Below are 12,911 nucleotides of genomic sequence, written 5' to 3' on the forward strand. Positions count from 1 at the left end.
CGAATACATCACCAAAATCGTGAAAAACAACTCCAGAAACAACAGCGTATCCAAGTAGGTCTTGCCGGTGGCACGACAGAGGAAAAAATTGAGTTCTTGTTGACAAGAAGTACCTGAGTACCTACTCGACAGATGGCGCTGTTGTGTACACCCCCACCTGTATAGCGATCGCTGGCGTATTCCGACCTTAGATTTCTGTCGGGCAACAGAGTTGACAGCTACATGATCATCGGGTAAGATTAATATTGAAAATTGGCAAGTGTTGTGAATTAATCAGAACAGTATATGGTCCATTCACTAAAAAGAAAGGAGTGTCCCTGAGCAAGGCATTATATGCAATGTTCAAAGCTAGCTCATTAAAACTTAATTGAGCATTCTTACCGTAAACACATCTCTAAGACGATACTTATCTCAATACACCTGAAACTAGGAAAAAAGAGATTATGTTTCTTGGTCTCTGGCCAATTTAAATCTGCACTTTTTTTTTTTTTTTTTTTTTGAAACCCTAATAATTTACTAAATTTTTGTATGGAGGATTTGAATAATTAAAAAAAGATTGATCATAATTCTTAATGAAAGGGAGTTAACAGAAAATGTAAATAGATTTCAACATTACCTTATGAGTCCCTTCATAAAATTCAAGACATTAGTATTTATCTGACATCAAAACATCAATGGTCATTGATGAAATACTAAGTGATAATAGCACTAGGGATGGTAAAAGAAAAACTGTTTACTGTTTAGCACCATATTTCACGGCAAGTCATATGGCCAACCTTTTCATTTCAATTTCAACATGAAATCAGTTACTTTATTAAGGTATAAGTAAAACAACTGTTTGCATTTGTGACTGAACACAAAATCATTAGTTTTAATACAGAGGCCCATGGGCCACACAGCCTAAAGCCCTTATTTACACAAGGGCTGGAGGAAATATAAAATAACGGGATGGAAAATCTCTTGAGGTTTTTCCTGGAAGTGACAGGTATAGAGTATAAAACTGGTGAACTCAACACTACGGTCACGGTTTTAAAACAAAATGTGATGATAACCTGTCATGCGAGTACCACTCGTAAGCGCAGGTTAACGAAAGTGTTTCGTTAATAATTTAATATATGAATTTTACTTAATATTTACGCACAATTCACGTGCAAAGAATGGAGACCCCATTATGACATTTATTAAAATGCTAAAACTATAAATTATCCTCTAAAATATGACTTTAATTACAGCAAATATTTCATCCCATTTTTGTAAAGCATTGTTACAAAATAATAAAAAGACAGCTGACTAAAAAAATAAAAAAAATCAATACTACTCTCTTTAAAAGTAAAAGAACGAAGACAACAGAAATGCATACAGAAGGCCACTATAATTATTATAGAGAATTCCACTCATCCTCCCACTGGATAGAAATATCTTGCTTGTTGAGCGTCTCATTATCTGGCACCACTAATACTTTCTTCGAAATATTTTCAAAAGTTGTGATGGATGACGAACCAACTTCCCCCAATTCTAAATTGTCTGAATTAGATTGGTGCGAAGATTCGTCCTCCCTCTCTTCTCCTTCTTCCTCCTCTTCTTCTTCCTCCTCCTCCTCCTCTTCCTCCTCCTCCTCCTCCTCTTCCTCCTCCATTTCAATCTCTTTTGCTTCAGTTTTCTTCAGTGATCCTTTATTCGAGTTGCTTAGAAATACGGTCTGACCACTGGTGGAGGGTAAAGTCTCGGATAAAATACCCGACTTGAACCAGTCTTTACTGTCGTTGGGGAGATCCAATGGATCCCCCTCTGACAAAACTGGCTCTTCCCTTTTAATGATACTAGACACTGGAGTTTCTGAAGAATGATCCACTGGATCACCTACACCAGAATCAAGAGCTGCTGGTGCCTGGACATGACTTTCTATCTCAAAAGGATCAGCATTTGTTGTTTTAGTTGAGGAACCAAATCCCTGACTTTGTAATCTAAGAAGTAATTTAATAGATGGGAGAGTAAACACTGTTTTAAGATATTTGTAACCAGCTGGACTTTTCAAATAGAGTGCTAACATTATCTGTAAAAAACGTTTCGAGTATCGATTTCCCTTTCCTTCGACATTTTTCCGAAACATTTGACTCTCCATGAATATTGCGTGCTCTTCCGTAAGGTATTTCTTGGAGTCTCTCACTATTTGCTGCGGTGTTCCCACGTCCTCAACTTCCTTGAAATCTCTTTCCAGCTCGGAATACTTCTTCTGCAGGCGGCTGTAACGCGTCCTGTGCTTACCGATGAGGCGGGCGTGTTGCAACTTAATTTCTTTCATGTATTTACGAAGTCCTCTCTTGTTTGCTGAGGAGGAACAGGGGATAAAAATTTGTTAATAAAACTACTTGGCCATAGTCTTAAAATTTATAGTGTACTGATACTTGACTATCTTGGGTAATACTTGCGTGATAAACCCAATTGTAATAACGTTAATATGAGGAAGTTCTTTCTTCAAGAAGTCCTCTTTTTTGTTGTTTAAAAACACTTATTCACAGATTAATAATGAAAGGCAAACTGAAGATAGTTATCAACAAATACTAAAAACTCACACCTGGAGGTAATAAAAGTGTAAACATATTGGCGGTCTAGATAAAATTTGGGGAGTCTTGTTTCTACTTCTTTTTTCACAGTTGTGCTTGATGCATACAAAATTTGAATATTGGGAAAGATCAATTGACATTGATCTAATCTTGGTCATAAATCAACAATTCCACGCAGAGAAACACCAAGAGGAAGATAGAAACTACCGAATACATCCAGTACCACTTTATAAATTGGTACTTTTTCGAAATTTTTCTTGGCATCATCGGAGGAAAACTAAACTTTACATTACTTAAACTAATGTCTTGTAATGACCACAAACAAAATGGGTTTTGGAAATTAAAAGTTTAATTGAAATAAAAATAAATTTCACTCCATCTCTGTGTTTTGAAAGCAAACCTGTAAATCTTCGTTTAGTATCATATGACTAAACACAAGTCTTAAAATAACATTCCCATGCAAATAACTTTACAGTTATAGTCGTCATCAATGAAGACATAAATCACATGCTTTATATTAACCCTTTTACCCCCAATGGACGTACTGGTAGGTTTCACAAAACTCATCCTTTTACCCCCATGGACGTACTGGTACGTCCTTGCAAAAAACTGCTATTTACATTTATTTTTGCATATTTTTGATAATTTTATGAGAAACTTCAGGCATTTTCCAAAAGAATGAGACCAACCTGATCTCTCTAGGATGAAAACTAAGGCTGTTAGAGCAATTTAAAAAATATATATTACAAAATGTGCTTGAAAAAAAAAAATGCCTGGGGGTTAAGGGTTGGAAAGTTCCAAATAGCCTGGGGGTAAAAGGGTTAATATACCACCTTGATAAGCAGTTATGGTAAAAAGCCATGCATAAAAAAATGCATCTGAAGCTTTATGCATTGCAAATGTCAATTAATGAGAGAGAGAGAGAGAGAGAGAGAGAGAGAGAGAGAGAGAGAGAGAGAGAGAGAGAGAGAGAGAGAGAGAGAGAGAGAGAGAGAGAGAGAGAGAGAATTTTTTCAATTCTGGAAATATCTTGAATAAAGGTCAACTTTCAAATATCATGCATATCAAATCCTGTAAGATGCAAGTCAATAAAAATAATGCGCAGTAATTTCCTCACAGTCCTAATAATTGAGCACCTAATACAGCACTCAAAAATGAAAAAAGGTCTTTTAGTAATCAAATTTGTCATTTGAAAAAAAGGTCTTTTAGTAATTATTTGTTATTTGAAAAAAAGGTCTTTTAATAATCAAATTTGTTATTTGAAAAAAAGGTCTTTTAATAATCAAATTTGTTATTTGAAAAAAAAGGTCTTTTAATAATCAAATTTGTTATTTGAAAAAAAGGTCTTTTATTAATCAAATTTGTTATTTCTATACTCACCTGAAGCTCATATTGCTTCTTTTCTAGAAGTTCTATTTATAGAGGGTTCTCAACTTACAAATTTAATAGGTTCCAAAAATCTGTCTCGGTTAAATTTTGTTAACTTTTAGCCTAGGGTAGACCTAACCTGAACCCCATGCCTACGATTTCCAGCAACCAAAGTCGACAAATAGTCGGGTTTCATTTGAAATACGTCCCTGATTATACACGATATCTTAGGATAGTCCTATCGAGCACACTATTCTATCTTATTTTTCTTCCACTTGTTTTGTTAAATTTTTAGTTTATATGAGATATTTATTTCAATGTGACTCTTCTTAAAATATTCTATTTTCCTTTTTTCCTTTCCTCACTGGGCTATTTTCCCTGTTGGAGCCTCTGGGCTTATAGCATCCTGCTTTTCCAACTCAGGTTGTAGCTTAGCTAATGAAATTTAAATTTAAATTTAGGTTATTACAAATGTAATTTTGCTTACTGTATTAAATGATGTATTTCTTATTACAGTATTTCTTTATCTTTGTCATTTTCAGTTGGATTTGTGTTTGTATCTCTGAGTGTTTGTAAGTCGAATGTTTATCAGTCGAATGTTTGTACGTTGAATGTTTGTAAGTTGAATGTTTATCAGTCAAATGTTTGTAAGTCGAATGTCTGTAAGTCGAATGTTTGTAAGTCGAATATTTATCAGTCAAATGTCTGTAAGTCGAATGTTTGTAAGTTGAATGTTTGTAAGTCGAATGTTTATCAGTCGAATGTATGTAAGTCAAATGTTTATCAGTTGAATGTTTGTATGTCGAATGTTTATCAGTCGAATGTATGTAAAGTAGAATGTTTGTAAGTCGAATGTATGTAAAGTAGAATGTTTATCAGTCGAATGTATGTAAAGTAGAATGTTTATCAGTCGAATGTATGTAAAGTAGAATGTTTATCAGTCGAATGTCTGTAAGTCGAATGTTTGTAAGTCGAATATTTATCAGTCGAATGTTTATCAGTCGAATGTCTGTAAGTCGAATGTTTATCAGTCGAATGTGTGTAAGTCAAATGTTTATCAGTTGAATGTTTGTATGTCGAATGTTTATCAGTCGAATGTATGTAAAGTACATGTAGAATGTTTGTAAGTTGAATGTTTGTAAGTCGAATGTTTGACAGTCGAATGTTTATCAGTCGAATTATTGTATGTTGAGGACCTTCTCTTACTTACTGTACCTATAAGATTTTTAAAATCTCCCATCTATTTTCCTTTTCGGTAGACACAGGCTTCTAGTAAAGTAATGAGACACTCTCAACTGTTAATGGAAAGCGAAGAATTGATGCACCAGAGGTTCTTTGTTATTTCAGGGTTGAAGTTTAAACCATTCCTTGTACTCTTGATATCAAAAGCTGTTTTCATTCGTTAATAATAATAATAAGAATAGGGAAGTGGGGAATATGGGGAAAGGAAGAGTACCCCTAGATACAATCCAGTTTATAGCTCAAATTTCATTCAATTTAGCTTATCATAAGAAGGGATAATACTTTTTAAGTGAGAGGGGACCACAAGTATATCAATGAGGCTAAGTAAAAGATCATTTTTAAATGTTTTTCTAAACCACTGTTTTTTTTTTTTTTTCAAATTCTACTTTCTTATTTTTCTACATATTTCAAAAATTCCAAAAGCCTTATTATGCTTGATGCTGGTGTATAACAAGCAATAACTTTAAAGTTTCATCCAAGCATTTTTACCTTTCAAAATTCCTCTATCTATACAAAATGTTCTAAGTTTTCTTTTTTCAATTTCTTTCAACTAGAAAACATTCATGCAGTATGAAAACATTTTTATTTCATATAGTTTGATTTTGGAGTCCTTCTCCTAGAGGAGCTGCTAAAGTCTCCCTTCTACCCTTACCATGTGGAAAGCAGCCACTGTACAATTATGGTGCTGTAGTTACCCACTGAGTGAAGAAAAATTTTGTCGCTATCGTCATTACCAAATATAGAATCTTTCGGGTCAAGCCAGAAGTGATTTCCTTGAATTGACCAGGATCTCCAAAGGATAAAGCAACTTGAGTAACCATACTTATAGAACCTGAATTCTTTCCAACGAACCACTCAAAAATAGCCTATCGTCCAGGTACAAAAAAATTTAACACCAGAAATCTTAACCATGGGGCCATCGTCTTGGTGAACACATGAGATGCTGTTCTGAAACCGTAACATAGGCCCTACATTTGGTAAATATTTGATCAGTTGACAAAATGGGAGCATTTCTTCAAAATGAGATGAATCGTAATGTGAAAATATCCATGTGAGAGGTCTAATGAAAGCATTCGATCTTTTTTTCTCAATAGCCCCCAGAATTGCTAAGGTTATTTCCATCAAAATCTTGTGATGACTGAACACTTGAGGGCTAAGACATCTAGAACTGGATTCCAGCCCCCTGAAGATTTGGGGAATAGGAATACCAAGTTGAAAAAACCCTGTGCAGGGTTTAAAAATTAGTACTGTATGTCAAATCTATTCCAATGTTGTTACTGATCTTTTGATATCTTATATCATTTATTCATTCCTTTCCTCACTGGGATATTTTTCCCTACTGGATCCCTTAAGCTTATAGCATCCTGCTTCTCCAACTAGGGTTGTAGCTTAGCTAGTAATAATAATAATTAAAGACCACTGCTGACGTCACAATTTCCATCATCCCTGCTATACACAACAACTAGCCTAGTCTTGTCTGGATTTCCCTCTGAACTAGAAGGAAGTTTGATGTGTCCTTTGAACTAGAAAATTACTTTTCCATGAAAGGAACAGTGAGGCATTCACACTCCTCACAACAATGAAAAAGATCGCAGTACTGTCCCAGTATAGTAATAGCTAACAAATCCCAAGGAAGATATCTTAAAACACACTAAAACATCACAATCAGGAGCCTGGAGAATGGATACTAAATCCAACAGATGTGACTGAGGAACTGATATAACAGAGATATTGGCTCATCACTTTTTCAGTTCTTGCCATTATTTGTCAGTACTGTATCTCATTACTTTACTAGAGGTAAGTGTGTATTGATTAGAAGTTAAATGGACAATTTCTAACCCTTTATGTAGGAATATTCATAAACCAAGCTTCTAGAGAAGCAACAATGTGAGCATCAAAGGGAGGTTCATAAAAATAAAAAACGAACTATATTGCATGGAGGTAGTACGTTGTGTAGTTTTGTGGTGCTAAAGTGCTGTAACAAACCATGAAATGAGATGAATGTCTGAGAAAAAATTGCTTCTCACACATACATCATGTAGCAAAGTATAATATTTCTACTACCAGTTTTTCCATCATGGCATAACTATATGCACTTCTATACCTACACCACAGGACATTTATTCCAGCAATTTTATTTTCAAGTTTATTAAACAAAAAATAATCTCAAAAACATTCCAAAAATAACTAACACCACTAACTTTTAAGTTACATAAAAAATATTATTTACCTGAGATACTGTGTATTATATACAGTATAAAACAGAATAAAGAACAAAATGGGTACTAGTGGGAAACTAACAGATCACAGCCAAAAAAATATAATTCATCAACAGTCAAATAGAAAAATATCCTTAATAAAAAATAAATTCACACATGGGAGGGCATTTGCAAAACAAACCCAGCACTCTAAGAATGCTCAAAAATAAAGGGTTTAAATTTTCAGTATTAATTCATTCGTTAGAATAAACTTTCTAAGTTCAATTTCCAAGTTTAAGGTAACAAAAATTCAAAATGGCAGGGAGTCATTGGAGATAAATTTTCAGATTTTTAAATAATGTGAGGAAGGTTCAATTCGTACATGAAAAATCTACCAATATCATGTAGGAAGTGATAACGTATCAAATTTTCAGTATTAATTCATTCGATAGAATAAACTTTCTAAGATTAATTTCCAAGTTTAAGGTAACAAAAATTCAAAATGGCAGGGAGTCTTTGGAGATAAGTTTTCAGACTTTTAAATAATGTAAGGAAGGTTCACCTCGTACATGAAAAATCTACCAAAATCATGTAGGACGTGATAACGTATCAAATTTGATCTCGCATATACTGGTTACAGATAAGGCCACGTCTCATGCCACGGGGCATCTATGTTATCATCAATTAATGTTGGATTTCCAGAAACATACAACACATTTCCCGATGCAGGAGCAGTTGGGGTCAATGTGCAGCTTTCTAAAAGGTCGGGTATCATAACGTTATTCTCGAACATCTCGACATCATCAAACAAACTACCTTCTTCAAACTTTGGTTTACTGCAAATTAAGTTACCATCATCAAACTTTGGCCTCAGTAGACCTTCTTCCTCTGACTTCTCTTTGTTGAAGTCCAACCCAAACATGGCACAAGGATCAGGCATATCTTGCTTTAAATTACAATCGTAAGCCTCTTGATCGTTTATAACTTTTGAAGGTTCCTCTATTTCGAAGTCTGGTCCTAAGTTGCAAATAAATTCTTCAAAAGATGGTTCAGGAGGGTTGCATAACCTAGGTTTAACTTCCACTCGATCCGTAACTTCTATTGTCACTGAACCCGGTTCACGAGTATCAAGAGGCAACTCTTCGATATATATGCGATTTCCCTGAAGGATTTCCAATTTTTTCATCGAGGGAAGACTAAATATCCCTCTCAAATATTTATACCCAGAAGGGTTTAATCTATACAATCCAATCATCAACTTCATAAATTTTCTAGAATACCTGTTTCCTTTTCCCTTCTTATTCTTGAGAAACATCTGGCTTTCAAAAAAAAGGACGTGCTCATCGGAAAGATATTTTCTTGATTCTCTCAACAGTTGTTCAGGCGTGAAACACCGGCTCTCTATTTTCTTTAGTTTTTGTTTTAACCACTGAATTTTTCTTATGAGATGGAAATGTCGCACATAGTACCTACGTAGAAGATGCTCGTGTCGATTCTTCAAATACCTAATGTATCTTTCAACAACTCCTCTGGACTTGTCTGAGGAAATGCAATAGGGTCATGATTTTTAGACAAAAATCTATTAGTATGTCCAGGCTTCCCTTTGAATAGAAAATATTGTCTTCTATTGCTAATTTGAGACCTATAAATTAAAACAATAAAAATTCACTTCTCACTGACGTTTCCTACCTTTACCCCCCAAAAGGTACTACTACACTGCTACCCATCTGCCATTCATCATAAGTAAACTGTCAACGAAGAATCAGATTTAAGAAGTGACCACAGTTGGATCATATCACATCAAGAAAATTGGGAAGAGAAGCAGCTAACAGTATTCCTATTTAAAGGGAAGTACTGTATGGAAAAATTATATTCTTGCTTAAAAATTGTGTTTATTCTCGTGAATAGAGAACACTGATTAACACACTTCTCAGGCGGAAGGTATAATAATACTGAACTAAACATGAATAGATGGCACACACAAAACAACCAGAACAAAAATTAAAATCAGAAGACAACGTAAAGGCGTCTAGAATTGACGAGAATTAAATATGAGTCTTTGTTGACGCTTGTGTTTCCGGGGAAACCTAATTGCCACTTCTCTTTCGGTACAATACATGGCAGATGATTGGCAGTGTAGCGATCCCTTGGAGGGAGGGGAGGGAATGGTGGCGTTAGAGAAAATCTTATCATTCTTATCCAGAGGTCGTCAAATTGGCACATGAAACTTATCACATTTTCTATTGCAAGGTAAGTTTCATGGAAATAATTTATACTACTTTATGTATATGGTACAGTACTTTTAAAGTCAAAATTATTAACTTTACAAACTTTTCAAACCTAAGAATGCAAAAAATTCTGTCTCAATGCCTTGAAACTAATGAAAAATTCTGTAATTAAAGAACCGTAATAGATGAAATTCTTGAAGAAAATCAATATCAACTTTATCTACCCCAAAATTAACACCGGATCTAAAACCCTCTAAAAGTTATAAACATCAAACATGGTAAAACCAATACGCAAAGTCTATAATAAAAGTAGAAACACTACTTTCCTTGAACACGAATGACAAAACCCTTTTAGATATAGAATTAATGAATAATTACTGCTCGACTTCAAACCAAGATTAGTTTTTTTATACTTAAATGTGATTTATTTGTCATTGATTCAAAGAAGGAAAAAGATTAATCCCAATTAAATAAAATGTGTTTGCCATGATGCATGTTCTAAAGAAACAAGAGGACAGAGAGCATCCTTATCACCTAGCCAACATCTCCACTAATTCTTTACGAATATGAGCAATTATACAATTATACAGAAAAATCATAGGTACTTTGAATGGGGAGGAGGTAGGAAACATATGAATTCCCCAGTAAGTGTACAATCAGCCCTCCTCATTTGTGGAGATTAGGTAACATAGGCGCAAAAAGTAAGAATCAGCGAGTATCTGCTGCCCCAGGGTGGGTTAACTCCCAACCTAACAACTTACTGCCCTTTGCCTAAGCGCGGATGACTAACACACTAAGTAATCTACTTTGTTCCTTTCACAGTACAAGTACTGTGTTAATAATTTAACACATTTAATACCTTTCAGGAAGTGTAGTGCCATAGCCTCTGTACCATGGTTTTTCACTGTCTTGGGTTCGAGTTCTCTTGCTTGAAGGTACATTCGGGCACACTATTCTATCTTATTTCTCTTCCTCTTATTTTGTTCAAGTTTTCATAGTTTATATAGGAGATTATTTATTTTAATCTCGTTGCTCTTCTTAAAATATTTAATTTTTCTTTGCTTCCTTTCCTCACTGAACTATTTTCGCTGTTGGAGCCCCTTGGCTTATAGCATACTGCTTTTCCAATTATGTACTGTAATAACAAAACACTTGCTTCTATCTAACAGTAAATGAACCAGTAGTGTATATTACTGTAATATATGTACAGTACTATCGCTAGAGTACAGCTTAATTAGTTAAGGTAACACTCATAAGTGTTCGCTGTTTTCGGCAAGTCGACTCGCACTGCTGAAACTCCTCGTATACGTAGCCTATATACTACATTACTACTGTGAAGTAGGGTATTTTGCATACAGTACTGAACAGTAGTTAATATGATAACAACATTACAGTATTCCACGATGAATACAATAACAATGAAAATTAAAAAGAAAAAGTATCATTACACACAACTAACTGTTTACATACGAAGTTCTATGCAGTAAGTCTGAAGTATGATGCAACTTTGAGCTGTCAAATGTTTGGCGTGTGGGGGTAGCATAATGTACTTATCACATTTTATATTAAAATCACTATAAGCACACTGGATATGTACAGGCTTTTTACATCACAACATAATTCTGCACAAAATGGACTGAAGCGAGAGATGCACACGCGAGGGGAGATAATACAAGACTCAGGCTGAGTGAGAAAGAGATGAAGTGTCGTGCTGTGTGGAAAGGGAAATGTCACGAAGCATGCCAGATGCAAAGCAGCATGGTCGGTTTGAAATCGTCTGGCCGCAAGAGTACTTATCAGGAAACCGCGAATACGTGATTTTTATTTCATACGATTCTCTATACAGTATCGCAAATGACTGAATCCTCGAAGACAGAGGACTGAATGTACCAAGGAAAAATACAAATTACTTTTAAAGTTTATTTGTGCATATACAACCTTTTGTCCTTAAAATAGCGAGACTTACTAATTGGTGGGTTGGTGGTCTCCTTAAAACAGGAATGGTGGACTCTTTTTCTACCCTGGAAATGTCAGTCTACCTAGTCCTGAACAGGAGCAAAGATGACTCCAGCAACCCTTTTATTTGCCCATCATGGGGACGAATAGGCTGATAGGCTGAGAACATAAGGTCATGTCCCAATCCAGGGTTGAGAACACAAGGTGGGCAAGAATGCTTGACACTCCCCATAAGACCAGACAACTTCACAACCACAAGTCTATACCCTTCAGTACAAAAACCATACTTGTCAAGGCTGAGCAGTGGCCTTTGACAGCGGTGACTAAGAGGCGATTCTCTAGGTGAAAAAAGACAGGAAATCCTAGATCTGTCCTGGAGATGTCCGACCTGAGAAGTACCCGTTCTACACTCCCAATGGCAGATGGCTCACTTCCCCAGTAGATAGCTAGAGTAAAGCAGCAGGTTTGTCAACCTTTCTTGTGTAGTGCCTAGCAGAAAGCCTTTTGCTTGGAGATGCTGTATATTGTCCAAATGGGAAAATCCAGGAAATGCTCTCGAGACCTCAACTCGAAATGATAACAGATCGAGAAACCACTAGGCATGTGGCCAACTGGGGGCCACTAGGATCATCCTAATTCCTGGCGTAATCAACGCACTGTTGATCAGTGGGGAGATTAGGTTGAATTGAGGAAAGGCAAAAGTGTTCAAGTGATCTTATGGATGCTAGAAGTAGTCTTGCAAACACTGCCTACGGGTCTGGAATGGAAGACCACTCCAATTTACAACCTGGCCCTGGTGACTGAGTGTGTCTGCTAGTAGATTCCTCTTCCCTGAAATGTACCTGGCTGACAAATCTACAGCATTAAACACTGCCCAGATATGCATCTGCTTCATCTGCTTACAAAGAGGGCACAAAGCCGTGCCCCTTGCTTGTTGACGTAGTCTACTATGATGGTGGTGTAGCTCATCAACAATACCGAATGCCTACTCAAATATTCTCAGATTGCTTGCAGGGCTAGAAACTCTACTTACATTTCTAGGAAGTTGATGAGAAAATGTTTCTCTTCTTCTGACCAAACTCTTGAGACAACCAGGTCATCCACGTGTGCATCACATCCCTTGATGCTTCTGAGAACAGCTCCATGTCTGGAGGTGGGGAGTCTAAGAACTCTTGAAATCAGGTTTTCTTTATTAAGCCACCAACTAATATCGTCATGAACCTCCTGTGCCCCTGGAACAGGAAAGCTGGGTGATTGCTGTAAACTAACCAATGATCCTTCAAACACCACTCAAGGGATCCCTGATGAGAGTGTCTGTGAAGAACAAGCTTCTCTAGTGAGAAAGAGTGGCTGCG

At 35.9% G+C, this 12,911-nt stretch overlaps 1 protein-coding gene across 4 annotated transcripts in view; it reads right to left on the bottom strand.

The window, feature by feature from the left end:
• Positions 1–837: 837 nt before the first annotated feature.
• LOC137624545 (uncharacterized) overlaps positions 838–12,911 on the bottom strand; it is a 68,141-nt gene continuing 56,067 nt past the window's right edge. For 3 of the 4 annotated variants that reach the window (XM_068355461.1, XM_068355435.1, XM_068355454.1), the window contains one exon: positions 838–2,328. In XM_068355461.1, the coding sequence (XP_068211562.1) occupies positions 1,379–2,328 (950 nt within the window). In that variant the 3' untranslated portion in view covers positions 838–1,378. Of the gene's footprint in view, positions 2,329–7,374; positions 8,912–12,911 lie in introns of those variants that run through there. The other variant, XM_068355444.1, reaches the window with a different exon arrangement.

This window comes from Palaemon carinicauda, chromosome 2, assembly GCF_036898095.1.
Source record: "Palaemon carinicauda isolate YSFRI2023 chromosome 2, ASM3689809v2, whole genome shotgun sequence".
Classification (NCBI taxonomy): domain Eukaryota; kingdom Metazoa; phylum Arthropoda; class Malacostraca; order Decapoda; family Palaemonidae; genus Palaemon; species Palaemon carinicauda.